Here is a 15527-nt window from a genome sequence, read left to right on the forward strand (position 1 = left end):
CCTTGGGAGCCCCTTGCTCTAGCACCTCTGCAGGCCCAGGGTCCAGGTGGCAGAGAATATAAAGTCTAAGGCCTTGTCACAGGGAGGACAGGGGCAGCCACTCCCTGACCTCCCAACCCTCTCTGTCAGGAATCCCCCAGGCATTTAATCGCCCTTCTCCTGTCCAAGCCCACCTCTTACTGTGTTTGTGGGTACATTGCCCCTTCCCCTCAAAGGTGGGTAAGACCTGAGCCTGCCCTCTAGGAGCTCCTGTTCTGGAGAGAAAGAGAGAATCTTAAAGAGGACTTTTTGATAATTTCTCTTAAGTGAAACAGGAAAATCAAGGCTGTAGGAGCACATGGAAAGGGCTTAATTCCAAGAGGAGGGGAAGTTGGGAAGATTTCATGGAGGAAGTGTCACACACAGCCTTGAAATATTGGGCCAATGATGGAAGGGGAGCGGAGCACAGGTGAGGAGGAGAGGAAAGTTAAGGGGCCAGATCATGGAGGCCTTGAGTGCTAGACACAGGCATTGCCCAGACTCTTGGTTTTAGAGACCTTGGCTGCTTGTCCATGGCCCCGTGGTGCAGGACCAAAAACCTCTGGAAGGACGCGACATGATTTTCAGTATGTACCATTTAAATCTAAATCTAGAGCTGGCCGAGGATGTTGACCTTGTCCCTCCTGTCTCTTCCCTCCTCCTCAATGACCCTCCCTGCCCACCCCATCCCCCAGCCCTAAAGAGTCTGGAGCCCTAAAGAACTACTGAAGAGGGTGTTCCATCCGCCAAAGGGCTCCTGCTTGGCCCTTTGTGCAGTCGTTGGGTTCTGCTGACCACCCACCTTAAATCAGGTGCTCCAAAGTCTGCCAGGTGGCTCCTTTCCCGGTACAGGCAGGAGTGGGTGGTTGGGGTTGAAAAGAGTGGAAGGAACCTGGGCCCAGATTCAGAAGTGTGGGGTTTAAATATTGGCTTTGCCATGACTCACTGAGTGACTGGCAGGTCCTTCTCATCCAAGTCTGTTTCCTTCTCTGTGTGATGGGGACAGAATACACTGACCTCACAGGGCTATGTCAAGATTGGCGAGGCACCACTGCTTGGGGCTGCCTGTGGACAGCTAGGGCATTGTCACCAAGAGGGTGGGAGGGGAAGGGATTCGAGGGGGCCCTGGGACCAGAAGGAGGAGCAATCGTGTCCTTGAATCTGGGAGAGGGCTGCCTTCCCCAAGGACGACTGTCTTAGTTCTGGGGTAGCCTGGTCCTCTCTAACTCTGGGGCCTCTGTCATAGCATCTTGTGCAGGACCATCTGTCCATCTAGACTGAAAGGGTCTGCTCCCCAATGGCCACTGGAGAGATGCAGTCCCTTGGCCCCCGGAGGTTGCCACTGGTGTCACGGGAAGGACATAGGATCCTGCCAGCCAGAGAAATCTTCCCTCCACATTACTTCATAGAAGCTATGGGTTGAGAGCCAGTTCTAATGCTGGCTGTGCCAGTGACAGCTTGTCTCACCTTTGGGCAGTTTTTCTTACTCTTTAGACCTCAGTTCCTCTGCCCTAGTGGGTGAATGACCTTAATGAGTTCCAGTGGCCCCCTTCCCCTGATGTTCCTCTGTTCCTCAGCAGCCTCAGGGGTTCCCCTGTTTGCCTTCTCCTCCCACCGCCGCCCCCCCACACGCTGGCGTCATGGCGACAAGAGCCCATTGAGTGTTGCTAAGGAGGGATGACGGGAAGGATGGAGCCCTTCACAATAGAACATGGAGCTCAGGGTAGGTGCCTCCTCCCACCTCCACCTCTCCTGGGGAGGACAAAGATTTCACGCAATGAGATGAATTCCAGACACACTCCTTCCCTTTGTCATGGGCCCAGCATGGTCTCCATTAAACCATGACTCCGTTTCCCCACTGTGTCCTGCAAATATGGACAATTATCCCTGCCATGCCTACTCAAGGATGGAAAGGCACTATGAGTGAAAAGTCCTTAGTAAATGGGGAGCTGAGGGTTTCTGGAAGTCCACAGTGGACAGTTGAAACTCAGAGTGGAATGTCCATACAACACTGAAGAAATGCAGTATAAGCTCTCTGTCCTGTATCCTAGCTGTCACAAGCCAGTGGCTCTGAGGAGGCCTTGCCCACACAGGACTAGGTTTGGTGGTGGCAGGTCTCCCAATCTCTCAGCCCAATGCCCCTGCCAGGCCAGGCTGTCTGTGCTCAGGTGAGCATCACCAGCTCCCACACCACCGATGTACTATGATGAGATCACAGCAGGACATTCTCAAGCTGGACCCTAGTGCTGGCCAGTTCTGGTTAGCCTGGAGCAGCGTCCAAGCAATGCAGGCATATTAACTGAGGGAGAAGAGTCTTGTTTGCAAACTCAGGGAGCTATGCTGTGGACACCATGCCCATATCGGCCCATATCGGCCCTGGCCACAACTCCCCCAAATGGGACTAAGTAAGTAGTCATTCTTCACAGCAGCAGCATCCAGTCAAGGGAGAGGAGACTGAGCTGGGGGGGAGCGGGGGGGGGGGGGGACTGTGTCTGGGATAGTTTTTCCCACAAAAGGTAAGAAAGGTGACCCAAAGTGAAGGTTAAAGATTTCCTGGCAAGACCTGAAGCCAGATAAGAAGGAGATAGATGGGTCTGGTGCAGCTCAATTCCAGAGCAGGGCAGGAAGGGACTGAGGTTGGGATAGCTGGCCTCTAAGACATTTTCTGTTCTGGGGATACTGGATTCTATAGTTGAGATACTGCAGAGGCTTGAAGACAGTGTAGCAGGGAGAGCCTCTCCCTTCCAGAAACACTGACCCCAGGGTCCCCCATGAGGACATGCATCCCAGGGAAGAGAGATCTTGTTCTACCTCTTCACTGCTGGGTGACCCTGGACTTGTCACTCATCCTCTTTGGGCCCCACCAGACCAAAGGAGGTGATGTTGCCTTCCCCTCCTAAAATCCCAAGGAATTGCCTGCTGACTCAGTTTCCAAAGTGTTTCCCTTGAAACACTCGAAGCATTCTTGTCTGGAGTCTGGAGAATGCTGACCACAGGTTTGCTACTTTAGGTGAAACCCCTCTCTCTGTGGGGTACCCGTCTCTCTGTGGGGCTGGATTTGAAGTGTCAGCAGTTGGGGCAGTGGGGCTCAGCCTACCCGGCGGTGCATGTGTGTGAGAGACCCTGGATGCCTTCTGTTTTGCATTTGCCACGCAGCTAGATGGAGCCTGGGCCCCTGAGATGGCAGCAGTGTCCTCTCAGCCACTCTGAGCCTCTCACCCTCATTCAGAGTTCCCCAGGAACGTAGACAAGAGCTTGAGCCTTGGTCCATCCCAAGCCCCCTGTGCACTCAGCTCTGTGCAATCCTTCAGCAAGGGTCAGCGAAGAGGGGGAGCTAGACCTTGCCCTTAGGGGGCTCTGAGTCTTGTCGGGCAGAAGAAAACTCCTACCCAGGAAGCCCCTTGACTGGTTGGAAGTCATGACCCCTTTATAGGGATCAGTGAGAGAGCAACTCCTGCCCAGTGCAAGCCAGGCGGGAGTGAGCAGTTGAACCTTCAGGACTGTGAAATGTCGGAGGCGGGAGGTCCGCGGGCTGGAGCGGTCCTGGAAGCTCCCTGGAGGAGCGGGACTGAAGCCCAGCTTCAGGGTAGGAGGGCTGAGGCTTCCTAGGAGCTCTCCAAGGTCTTCCGCCTGCCCAGCTGTTGGGGAGCCGGGAGCGCTGCTGTTCTGCTGTCCGCGGTGCTGAAACTGCACCGCACCTCGTTCGTTGGTAAATACTGCTTGTGGTTCTCCCCGGCTGCTCTCAGCACCCTCCTTCCCTCTCTTCTTGAAGCTTTCTTTCCAGATATCCAGTGACTACACTGTCGCCCCTCCTACACAGTCCCACTCACTTCTTCTGCCACACCCCACTTGTTTCTCGTGCTCTCTCCCCAATAACTGCCAGTGAAAATGATCTGAGTGTCATGGCTCGTCTCACCAGTTAGAATGTTGGCACTATAAGTGCCATCCCAGGGGACATTTGAAATGCTGTTGCACTGTTTGAGGATGTCGGTTGTCCCAATGATTTGGGAGGTGCTGCTGGCGTTTAGCAGATGGGGTAGACCCACACGGCAAATGATTGACCCACCTGAGGTACCAATAGCAACCCCATTGAAAACCATTTCATTATTTTTTCTAAGAGGAGAGCTGAGTCCCAGGGGGAGGGGACTTAGCCAAGGCCACTTAGTCAGCCAGAGACAAATCCACAGCTAGAAGGTGGACCTCCATTTCCCATCCACACCTCCGGGCCACCCCAAATGGGAGCTGCCTGAACCAGGAACTCTTATCAGTGTCGGCATCAGGAAGGGGAAGCTCATTGTAATGGGGTCCTTCCACAGGTCGGGGGACTCTCGGGGGCAGAATTCGGGCTCACTGCTGGGAATAAGAAACAGGCTTCCCTGACCACAGAGTCCTGGAATAAAAGACCCTGTCTGCATCCTCCAGACCCTAATGCCCCCGGCAGGCCACATCACACACCATCAGCATCGATCCTTGGCAGGGGCACCTGCGTTGCTGTGGTAACAGGCAACCACCTCCTTGCATCCAGCCCCATGATGCTGGCCTGGCCACCTGTCCTCAGACTTTCCATGCCCATCCTCCAGTGGCCCCCCGGGGTGGGGGTGGAGGTCTCTTGCTATCTTACTCTCTCCTCTCAAGACTGTGCCTGAGGGCTCAGCACCCTCGTTAGCTCCAGCAGACAGCTCCCCCATGGAGCCGGGGACATCTGTCTTCCAGTCCCCAAGTACCCAGTGTCTGTAGCCAGAACTTCACCCCAGGGCTGTGCCCTCCAAGGGAAAACTGCTCCCACCGCCACCTCTCTAAAGGTTCCAGCAGGTCGAGTCAATTCTACCAACATGGACTTGACGGTTCTGGGTCCCTTCTCATTCCTGGCAGGGTGGGATGGTGGACCGGCTCGAATATGGGCTCTGCCAGGGAGCTCAAGTCCAGTGGGGACAAGAAGGATTAGGTCCAAAGAGTTAAAGTGGACTATGGCAAATGCTCTAAAAGAGATTTTCAGTTTTTGAACTATGGATGTGGCACAATTATGGGTTGTAAAGTCAGCTTAGTGGGTCATGACCAGAATTTTTCTATAAAATGAATATAATATGTTAGGATAGAATAGAAAAAGATTACAACTAGAGGAGGAGAAGGAGGAATTTATATGATGTGTATGCGTGCATGTGTGTGTACTGAATTGTGATATAAAATGTATGTGTTCCTGTGATTCAAGGGGAAAGCGCGTGAAGGCCTCTGCTTCAAGACATGGGGAGACTTAGAGGAGGTGCTTAGAGGGAAAAAGAGAGGATTGCTTCAGACCTAGGCTGTTGGGGAAGGCCCCCTGGAGGAGGTGGCATTTGAGCTGGGGTTTAAAAGATAGTAAGGAGTTTGTCCTGAACAATGGGAAGAAGGGGTTGGTATTTTGAAGGGTGGAATCAGTACAAGGAAACGCCTAGAGCCTGGAATGTGCCAGGCCTGTTGGTGCGAATGTCAATAGTGGGGCTGCGGGGGGAGGGTAGAGATGGGTCAGGAGAGGGAAGCTGGGGCCTGGGTGTCAAGGGCCTTGGATACCGCAGCCAGCACACTGCTGACTTTTAAGCAGGGCTCTCAGGTGCAAACTTGGGTCTTAGGCCACTCTGACCACCGGGGTAGAGAATGGATAAAGTCAAGGGGGCAAGAGAAGAAGTAGCAAGGTGAGATAGGAGCTGCTATGCGAGAGGACTGGAGGGAGGGCAGAGGGATGGGGAGGAGGGAGAAGGATCCTGGCAAAAATGAGGAGACAGAATCCAGGGGACCTGGATTTGGTAGGCGCGACAGCAGAGGCCTCCTATTTGCAGCATCTCTATCCAATCAGTCCCCCACCTCCGGCAAGCCCACCCCATAGAAAGCGCACTTGGGAAACGAGCATCTTTTTGTTTAGTAGGATTGGGAACAGGTCAGAGTTGCTAGCTTAAAGGGGTCCTCTCCATTCTGAGATCCTATCCCCAGGGAACCCCAGGATGATCAGGGAGATCAGACACACCCACCTGGACAACTCAACAGGTCCATAAGCAAGGGTTACCACGTGGGGCTCACCTGTCAGGACCAAGCATGCTCAGGAGAGAGATCAGTGGAATGGGAGCAATCAAGGAGACCTTCCTGGAGGAAAGTGCCTAGTGCTGAAACTTCAGAAAAGCACATTCCCAGAAGATAAACGTTTCTACCCTCCAAACTACAGTCAAGATCAGTATCTGTCTCATTTCACACAAACCTGTTCAAAGGGACTTTAACTCCAAAAGGAAAAGATGGTTCAATTTAAACAAGATACACTTACAAGATTCAGTGTTGTCATGACCAGCACGTTAAGGTGGCACTTGCCTTGCAAGAGCGGGAATGTGAAAAAATCGGTCCTATTTAACAAATTCCCCTAATGCACAACTTTTCAAGAGTAAAATAACCTTGGGGAGGGGCAAGCCCAACTGGGGAATTGGGTACCAAGGACACAGGCTGGGGTCAGGATCCCACATCAGACCTGGGTCAAGCCCCACCCAGGCCGCAGGAATAACCTGGTAAGAATCTTAGTTTGAAAAAGCCCTGAGCTCAAGAGCACCAAATTTAAAAACAATAAGCTAATAGAATCTCCCCCATTGTTTTTGCTCTTTGGCAAGTGCTCCTTAATAATTCCATTGCTTTTAAGTCACTGTCGCTAAACGGAAGTGGGTTTTTTAAGTAACTTAATTATCCCAGAACTCTCTGCTTCCAAAAACAAGCTAAGGTTCTCCCTCCAGCTCTGCTCTTCTGTGCTCTGTGAGCTATTTATTTTCATTAGCTTTATATTGTATAGCTAACGTAAGTCAAAAAAGAGAAATCCATAAACAACTGCCCATTAGCCAGAGAGCAGAACCCTATTATAAATCACCCCCAAACAATGAATGGTACAGAATTTGTAATCAGGTGGGGAGGAAGGGGGCCTACTCACTGAGTAAGGGAGAGCAGACGGGAGCCTAGGGCTTTGGGAGTTGGCAGGTGGGAGGGAGCACTTCATCCTGGTTGGAGGTTGAGGGCAGAGTGCCAGGAGGGGATGGCTTAGGAGCTGAGCCTTGTCTGTCAGCTGCGATTTGGAGAAGGGCAAGCATGGGCATTTGACTTTCATGTATTCCCCTTTTTAAAAACCTGCACCCTTGTACATCAGATACTGGCGTTCAGAAATGTCTTTTCACACATCACATTCCAACTAATATGGCAGCTGGTTCATGAGCATTTAGAGACATTCTGTAGTGGTCCCCCAGGCAGCAGCAGCCTGTCTCCCCAGATTTCTCTCATTCCTATTGACCATTACTCTATAGCTTAGGAGTTAAGAACATAAATCTTCTGGGTTTGGGGAGACAAATGTGGTTCAACTGATGGGGCTTCTGCCTACCATATGGGAGGACCTGGGTTCGGTCCCTGGGGCCTCCTGGTAAAAAAGGAAAAGAGAACGTGTGCCTGCATGGAGAGCCGAGTGCCTGTGTGAGTGCCTGCATGGCGAGCTGAGGTGCCCACATGGCGAGCCAAGTCCCACACGGAGAGCCAAGTACCTGTGTGGCAGGCCAAGTACCCATGCGAGTGCCCACGTGGTGAGATAATGCCCATGAGGTGAGCCGAGTGCCCCCACAAGTGAGTCACAGAACAAGATAATAATGCAACGAAAGAGAGACAAAGAGGAGAGTCAAGGTGAAGCACAGCAGAGACCAGGAACTGAGGTCGTGCTAGTGACAGGGAACCTCTCTCCACATCAGAGGCTCCCAGAATCGAATTCTGGTGACTCCTAGAGGAGAAAAATGAGAAAAGAAGACAAAAGAGAGAGAGAGAAATAGATACAGAAGATCACACAGGGAATGGACACAGACAGCAAAAACATACAAAACAGCAGGGTGGGGGGAGGGGGAAGAAAAAAAACTTCTGGGTTTGAATCCCAGCTCCCCTACCTCTTGCGACATGAGTGAGCAAGTAGCTTAGCCTTTGTGTGCCTCAGTTCCCTGCTCTGTAGAATGGTCTAAATATTAGTACCTGCCTCATAGCATTGTTGCTGGATTGAATAGATAAGCATATATGAAGAGTTGGAAGGGTCCCGGGTTTGGTTCCCAGGTACCTTGTAAAAACAAAACAAATGAAAGAACCAACTCTCATTGGGGAGCAGGTGTAGCTCAGTGGTTGAGTGCCTCCTTCCCATGTACAAGGTCCTGGGTTCAATTGCTGGTGAAATTGGTGAAAAGAAGTATGGTCTCATAAATATAAAATGATCGAGAGAAGGATGGAAATCATTTGGTATGCTGAAAGCAGTCAATCTTCAGCCACGACCCAGTGTTCATGAGCAAAGCAAAGGAACAAAATTAAAGGAAATGTACAATATGTTAGTCAAAGATTGTGTCTAAAGTGGGGTTTATCACTCTAGCTTTTCAATTTTTTTCGCATAAGTGACTTTCACCTGAACTGGGCAAGGAAGGCTGAGGAGTATGGATCTTATTCTGTGGACACTGGGGAGCCAGAGAGGGCTCTTGAGGAAGGTGGCGATCTGACTCTTGGCAGTTGGCATCTTTTACAGGGAACGCCTACCGAGTGTGCTTGGAGAATGGAACATGGGCCTCACGGATCAACTACTCACAGTGTGAGCCCATCTTGGATGACAAGGTGAGTGGCTTCCACCTGCCCCCACCCTGGTCCCTGTACGGGTGTTCAGAACTCAGGCTGGGCAAGAGGATCCCAAGAGTGGCAGAACCAGTCCTATGTCACCAACCACCCCTTCCTGCACCTCCTGCCCTGCCCAGGTGCCCTGCCCTGCACTCAGTGACTCTGTGAGGGAGGCAGGAAAGGGGACATGGAGACCCACTTTCGGGAGAGCTCAGAGGACACATCCAAGGAGGGGTGAGCCCCCAAAAGGGGAATGACCGTGTAGCTGGCGCCCCCCAGTGCCTGACAGGCGATGTGGCATGCACTTTCCTCCTCTGGCGCCCAGTGGCCGAATCAGCATTCTCGGATTCTGTGACTTCGCGTGGAAACAGGGGCAGCCCCGCAGGACGTGCTGCCTGCCCCTCGCCAGCCCCACTTGCACTTGCCCGGCACTGAATTCTGTGCTGCCCGAGGATGCCGGCCTCCTCCCCTCTGACGCTACACCTCATTCCAGACTCCAAACAATACTTCCCAGCTCCGTCCCCTTCATTCGCCCAACGCCGCTCTCCGTGGTGCTGGAATTTCTCCCCAAATTGAAGCCCAGATTCAGAGAAAGATGTTTGCCTACTCTGACAAAGGGATTCTACAAAATGGGAGCCAAGTGACAGGGCCCCAAGAGTGGGAGGTGGGACGGGCCATAAAGGTTTGGTGAGAACAGCAGTTCCGAGCTGTGGCAAATTAAAATGGGGGTGGGGCGGGGGGTGCCCCCCCTCCACAGGAAGGAGCACTTAATCACTGCCGGGGCAGGAAGGAGCCAGCACATGGTGACCATAAAAAACAGACTGAGTGTAATTCAGTTTAATATTGTTCTTAAATTCCCTACAGGCAGGGCACTCCCGCGTTGGGGCACCCAGAGCCCAGGAAGGCGAACGCCGCCACCCCCACCCCTCGTAACAGGGCCTGCCTCTGGGGCAGGAGGGCGGGCAGGGCGCGGTTGGCCCCGGTGCACAGATGCTGAAACCGAGCTCCACAGATACAGGTCAGCTCAGCAGCCGTCGCCCAGCCATTGGGGGTCTGGACTAAGATTCACCTCAGGTGTGGCAACTCCCGGTCCAGAATTTAAAAGAAAATCCAGGCACATATACTCTGGCATGTTTCAAAAACAGTCTGTGTCCACGTGGGCCCCCCAAGTTGCAGGTTAGGGGTCTGACCACAGTCGTTTATGGTAAGAGCTGCTGGGGGTCCACGGGAGCTCTGGGAGCCCTGCCTGGCAATGACACTTTGACCGATCACTGTTCCTCGTAGTAGGGTGCTTGGCTCCAACCCCTGTGTGCCCTCTGCCTCTGTCTGTCTGTCTGTCCAGCAGAGGAATTATGACCTGCACTACCACATCGCCCTCATTGTCAACTACCTGGGCCACTGCATTTCTGTGGCCACCCTCGTGGCCGCTTTCCTGCTTTTCCTGACCCTGCGGTGAGTCTGCCCCTCCCCTCCCCGCTGCTTCCTTGTCCCTCCCCCAGGCATTCTCACCTGCACTGCAGGGCCCTGGAGCCAGTGGACGCGGGGGGCTTGGGCTGGCTACTGGGGCACTGGTGGCGGGAGGGTGGGTTGAACGCAGATGGGGAGCTGGGGTCAGAGAGGCCCAAGCAAGGCCATGGGTGAGAACTTGTCTCCTGGGGCAGCCCTGCCCTCACCCCAGGCTGAGGCTCTACCTTGGCCTCAGGGGGAGCCCAGTGCTAGCTGACCTCTGACCCTAACTGATCTCTGACCCTGGGAGGAGCTGCCTTGACCCTGGTTGACCCCTGCCCCGGGCCTCCCACAGGAGCATCCGCTGTCTGCGGAACGTGATTCACTGGAACCTCATCACCACCTTCATCCTGCGAAATGTCATGTGGTTCCTGCTGCAGCTCATCGACCATGAAGTGCACGAGAGCAACGAGGTTGCTGGGCCGAGACGCGGGGCAGGGCCTGGGGGGTTCCAGCCTCGGGGGGCACCCACCTCTCTGCCCGTCCTCAGGTGCACAGCCGCACCTGAGCTCATCTCCACCCCAGCCGCTGTCCCCCTAGACCCAGCAGGGAGGGGTTGCCAAGCCGGGTTTGGAGCAGTGCAAACCTGCCACTGGACTCGGTCCACACCCACTCTCCATCTTCTTAATTCAGGTCCCTCCATAGGCCTTTTTAATTTTTTTTTTTAATGTTACATTCAAAAAATATGAGGTCCCCATATACCCCCCATTCATAGACCTTTTAATTTGAGAGAAAAGGGGGCTGGTACTAACCTCCGTTGAACTTTATCTCAGTCCCAACAAGAGACCTGGAGGGATTATTTTCCCCATTATATAGACATGGAAACTGAGGCTCAGAGAAGTGAAGTGACCTGCCAAGGTCACACAGCCTACCATGGTGGCTCTCCCTCATGGGCTAGCAGGATCTGGGGCAGGTGGCCCTGGTGTGAGCTGTCCACCCTGGATCTGTGCCAACTGCTGCTCTGCTGTGGCCAAGGCGTTGAGAAACCTGAGCACACCCTTAGAGCCCTCTCAGGAGATTTCCTCTGGATGGCCCATACCTGAAACTGAGCAGATACCCAGCTGAGCTTGCCCTTACCTTGGCCCCAAAACTTGGAGCCCAGAATCCAGTCAAGCTCTGTCCAATTTTGGGTGAAAGAGATACGACATCTGTTGGAGATAAAGCAGGGAGAGAGGAAGGCAGTCATTGAATTCCCACCTCAGCAGGACCTCCTCAGAACAGAGGCTGGTCCTTGGGGGAAAGCCACAGAGGCAGCTGAAGCCCACGTGGGGGACTGTCTGAGCCAGGCTTGTAGAGCCGGCAGCGGGGAAGGGCCGTCCGCAGCCCTATCTCCGGGCTCCCTGAGCTGGTGGCGGGTCAGAGTCCATTGGCTGTGAGGGTGTCGGGGAGGTACCTAGAGGAAAAATGACCAGGGAGGGTCCGCTGTGGGACCCTGGGCCAGCTCTTCCCCTGCCTGTGCCCATATCTCCCCCGTGAACCAAGGCTGTTGGCCTGTGAGCTTGAAAGGGTAATCCTGCTTGGAGGGTCAGGGACAAAGTCCCTCTGCTGTGACAACAGACTCGAACCTCGACAACCTTTGCCAAAACACAGCTCCCATTATTTGGCACCTCCCTTTGCATCCTTCATCTCACTTAACCACCCTGAAAGGGGGCTTTTCCAAGAGGTGAGGCGACTTGCCAGGAGCACTGTGGTGCGTCTCTCTCCAGAGCTGGCGATGGTCACACTCGGTCCAGAGTTACCCAAACCCAGAGTCTCGTGGGAACCCTCTGGTGGCAGCCCTCCTTCACCCAGCCTGGAGAAAACTTCACAGTTTTCTTTTAAATGACTCACTTTTCTTATTTTCTCAATGAAATTTCATATTCCATCCTTAAATGGAAACCAAGGATTGAAAGAGACCCTTTGAAAGAATACAGTGAAAACACAAGAACGCTTTTCTCTTCTACTTTCTGCCCGTGGGAAGCTCACACTCAAGAGACTCCCTCTTGCTTTATTAAAAAGGGAAATTACAAAGAGTTGGAGAGAAGTCAAAGGCACACTTGTTCCAGTGTGGACCGGGCTCCTTAGCTTAACCACAAAGATGGGAAAAGGGTTGGCCGAAGGACGAGCCTTCTCAGAATGAGATTCGGTGGCACCTGATGCTGTACCCATGACCCAGCTGCAGTGGCCGTCCCTCCACTTGGGGAAGCCCCCCTCCCCTGCCTGCCTGGGTGGGAGTGGCCATGGCCTTTCCCCACACAGGCCACTGAGGCCCGCCCCTGGCTACAGGTCTGGTGTCGCTGCATCACGACCATCTTCAACTACTTCGTGGTGACCAACTTCTTCTGGATGTTCGTGGAGGGTTGCTACCTGCACACGGCCATCGCCATGACCTACTCCACCGAGCGCCTGCGCAAGTGGCTCTTCCTCTTCATCGGCTGGGGTGAGGGTCCCCCAGGGCTGGCATGGCAGGGGGTGGGCATTGCTGGCAAAGTCACCTCCCTTCCCCTTGGTCCAAGGACCAAGCCCTGCCCGTCATCCCTAGGACAGTCCCAAGGAGGCAGCTGTTGTCCTCCACATGGAGCAAGGAAGAAGGAAACCCAAAGCAGCAGCAGATAGTCCCAGCATGTGGATATTCTACTAGCCCTTCCTCCCCTACCCGGAATGACCCCCCCAAAAACGATTGTCCATGACTTCGAAAGAGAAGCCGACCAGCCCCACTCCTCTATCTTAATGTCTCTCTCAGAAAATGATGCTATCTCCTTCCTCCTCATCTCTCTAACCTGCTTGGAGAGGATGCCCCAAGGCTGGAGGCAAGTGGGTACAGGGGTCACAGGACAGGGACCACCGGGGCCATGGATGACCTGCAGTTGGAAGCTCTGGAACATGATCCCTGGCCTGTAGTGGTCCCCCTACCCTGAGCGCAACAAGAGAGTACTTTGTCCATCTATCTGCCCACTGCAGCCCATGTCTGTTTTCTTTCAGGCATCCCCTGTCCCATCATCATTGCCTGGGCCATTGGAAAACTCTACTATGAGAATGAACAGTAAGTGGGACAGGCATGGGGTGGGGGGCTGGAGGGGATGGTAGCCCAAGCCACCCAGGGGCTCCAGCCAAGCCATGGGACAGGGACTGCAGCAACCCAGGGTCACTTGCCTTGGCTCGAGAAGGCAAGACCTGGTCTCAGAGGGAAAGGGAGGGCCAAGAACAGAGGGTGAAGGACAGATTTGTTTTCCTGATGTCCTTAAATTGAAAAAAAAAAAAATATATATATATATATATATCCCCAGTGCCAGTGGTACCACATTCAACTGTTCGTTGAGCAGAATTAGGAATCATGGTTCCTTTAGGCATATGGGCCTTTTGGCCTTTGGAAAGGCCTTCTCAGAGGCGGATGTGGCTCTTCCATGCATATGGCGGAGGACAAACACCAAGACTTTCTGCTCAGGCCATGGCCAAGGCTGTATCAATGCACATTTAACAGAGTCCCAGGCCAGTGAGGGCCTGTGCTTTTTTCTGACATCCCAGTCTCTGCCTGGGACAGGGGTGGGGCAAGGAAAGGACAGCAGAGGATGCTTCCTGAGGTGCAGTGTCCCCTCCTGGGACCCTCCCTCCACCAGGGATATTGACACACTGAGCCACTGCCCAGACAATGGCAACTTTGACCATGGGTTGGCTAAGGAGCAGCAGGGAAGTCTGGATGCCACCAGCTGGGAGAAGAGCAGAGTGGGGACACCTAGCCTCTGTGGGTAAATCTCCAGGGGGTCTCTGAGCTAGAGCTCAGTGGGAGGGGAGGGGAGGAGAAAGGCAGAAATGGAGATGGAAATCCAGGTCCCCACTCAATGTTATTGTGTCAGTCAGCCAAAGGGGTGCTGATGCAAAATATCAGAAATCTGCTGGCTGTTATAAAATGTATTTATTTGGGGTAGGAGCTCACAGTTACCAGGTTATAAAGCATAAGTTACTTCCCTCACCAAAGTTTATTTTCATGTGTTGGAGCAAGATGGCTGCCAATGTCTGCCAGGGTTCAGGCTTCCTGGGTTCCTTCCTTCCAGGGTCTTGCTTCTTCCTGGGCTCAGGGTTCCTCTCTTCCTGGAGCTTGCTTCTCTTTCCTCTCTGAGCTTACTTCCCAGGGCTCCAGCTTAAGGCTTCAGTATCAAACTCTGACATCAAAATTCCAACATTAAGAACCCTCAGCTCTGTCCTTTGCCATGCTTTTTATCTGTGAGTCCCTACCCACCAAGGGGCGGGGACTCAACACCCTAATGATATGGCCCAATCAAAGCCCTATTCATAACTTTATCATGCCCAGGTACAGACCAGATTACAAACATAATTCAATATCTATTTTTGGAATTCATAACCATATCGAACTGCTAGTTATGAAATGAGCTGCCCTAGAGTAAGAGGGCTGCCTTGGAAGTAGTGAGCCTTCTGCCAAAGGGGTGTTCAGGCAGAGACCCCAGTGCTGGGAGGCAGCAGGGGACATGCCCAATGGAGGTGGGTGGGCACTTGATGACCTCTAAGTTTGCAGAGGACACAGAGTTTCCAGAAGCTAATGAGATCCCACCAAGGCCTAATGGGGAGTTGCTGGGCAGATTCAGCCTAGATCCTTGAGCCCTTCTTTCAAGTCCCCCCCTCCCTGGAAGCTTCTCCACCCATCAGCATTCCCAGGCAAATAAACCAAGCTTTTGGCAGCCAGCAAGGCGAGTCAGGCAGTGGACTCCCTTCCTGGGTGCAGAAGGCTCAGTTCAGAGAAAGGCAGGAGTTTGGGGCAGGAAAGGCGCCCGCCTCCACATCTGCTGGCTTTATGCCACTGCTGGCACCTGGCACATGGAGTGGCAGCTCCGCACCACACAGGAACATGTGGTACCAGGGCCCGCTGCCCGGCTCTCCCTGTGTGCACAGACCTGCTGCACACTCAGCTCTGCCCAGCAGCCCTGACAACATGGGGACCTAGAAGGAGGAGTAGAGCCAGGGCTTGCCCTCGGGGAGCCCCATCTGACTGGGGAGACCAGGGCCACCAGGCAGAGCAGGGTGGGCAGGGTGGGCAGCGGGGCAGGCACTATCCACAAAGGTCTTTGGGAAAGGGGCAGCCCTGGCGTCTGGGTCTCAGGAAGGGTCAAGCCAGGGGACCCTGGGCCCAAATCTGGGGACTTGCCCAGGCTCCAGCTCAGCAGGGCTGCCCACGGGCACCCCCTCTTTGCAGGTGCTGGTTTGGCAAGGAGCCAGGTGACCTGGTGGACTACATCTACCAAGGCCCCATCATCCTTGTGCTCCTGGTAGGTCGGCAGTGGGGCAGGAATGGGGCTGGGGCGGGGGAAAGCAGCAGAGGACCCACCGAGGCAGAGGCACTGGGGTGTGGCCCTCCACACACACTTGGGCACGCTGCCCTGTGTACG

The 15527-nt window shown here is 53.7% G+C and overlaps 1 protein-coding gene across 4 annotated transcripts in view; it reads left to right on the forward strand.

The window, feature by feature from the left end:
* CRHR2 (corticotropin releasing hormone receptor 2) overlaps window positions 1–15527 on the forward strand; it is a 42721-nt gene that overhangs the window by 16558 nt on the left and 10636 nt on the right. For 2 of the 4 annotated variants that reach the window (XM_058296822.2, XM_058296824.1), the window contains 6 exons: window positions 8558–8643; window positions 9986–10095; window positions 10445–10562; window positions 12415–12568; window positions 13111–13171; window positions 15335–15407. In XM_058296822.2, the coding sequence (XP_058152805.1) occupies window positions 8558–8643; window positions 9986–10095; window positions 10445–10562; window positions 12415–12568; window positions 13111–13171; window positions 15335–15407 (602 nt within the window). The remainder of the gene's footprint in view (window positions 1–8557; window positions 8644–9985; window positions 10096–10444; window positions 10563–12414; window positions 12569–13110; window positions 13172–15334; window positions 15408–15527) is intronic. The other 2 variants (XM_058296823.1, XM_058296825.2) reach the window with 1 other exon arrangement.

This window comes from Dasypus novemcinctus, chromosome 5, assembly GCF_030445035.2.
Source record: "Dasypus novemcinctus isolate mDasNov1 chromosome 5, mDasNov1.1.hap2, whole genome shotgun sequence".
NCBI lineage: Eukaryota > Metazoa > Chordata > Mammalia > Cingulata > Dasypodidae > Dasypus > Dasypus novemcinctus.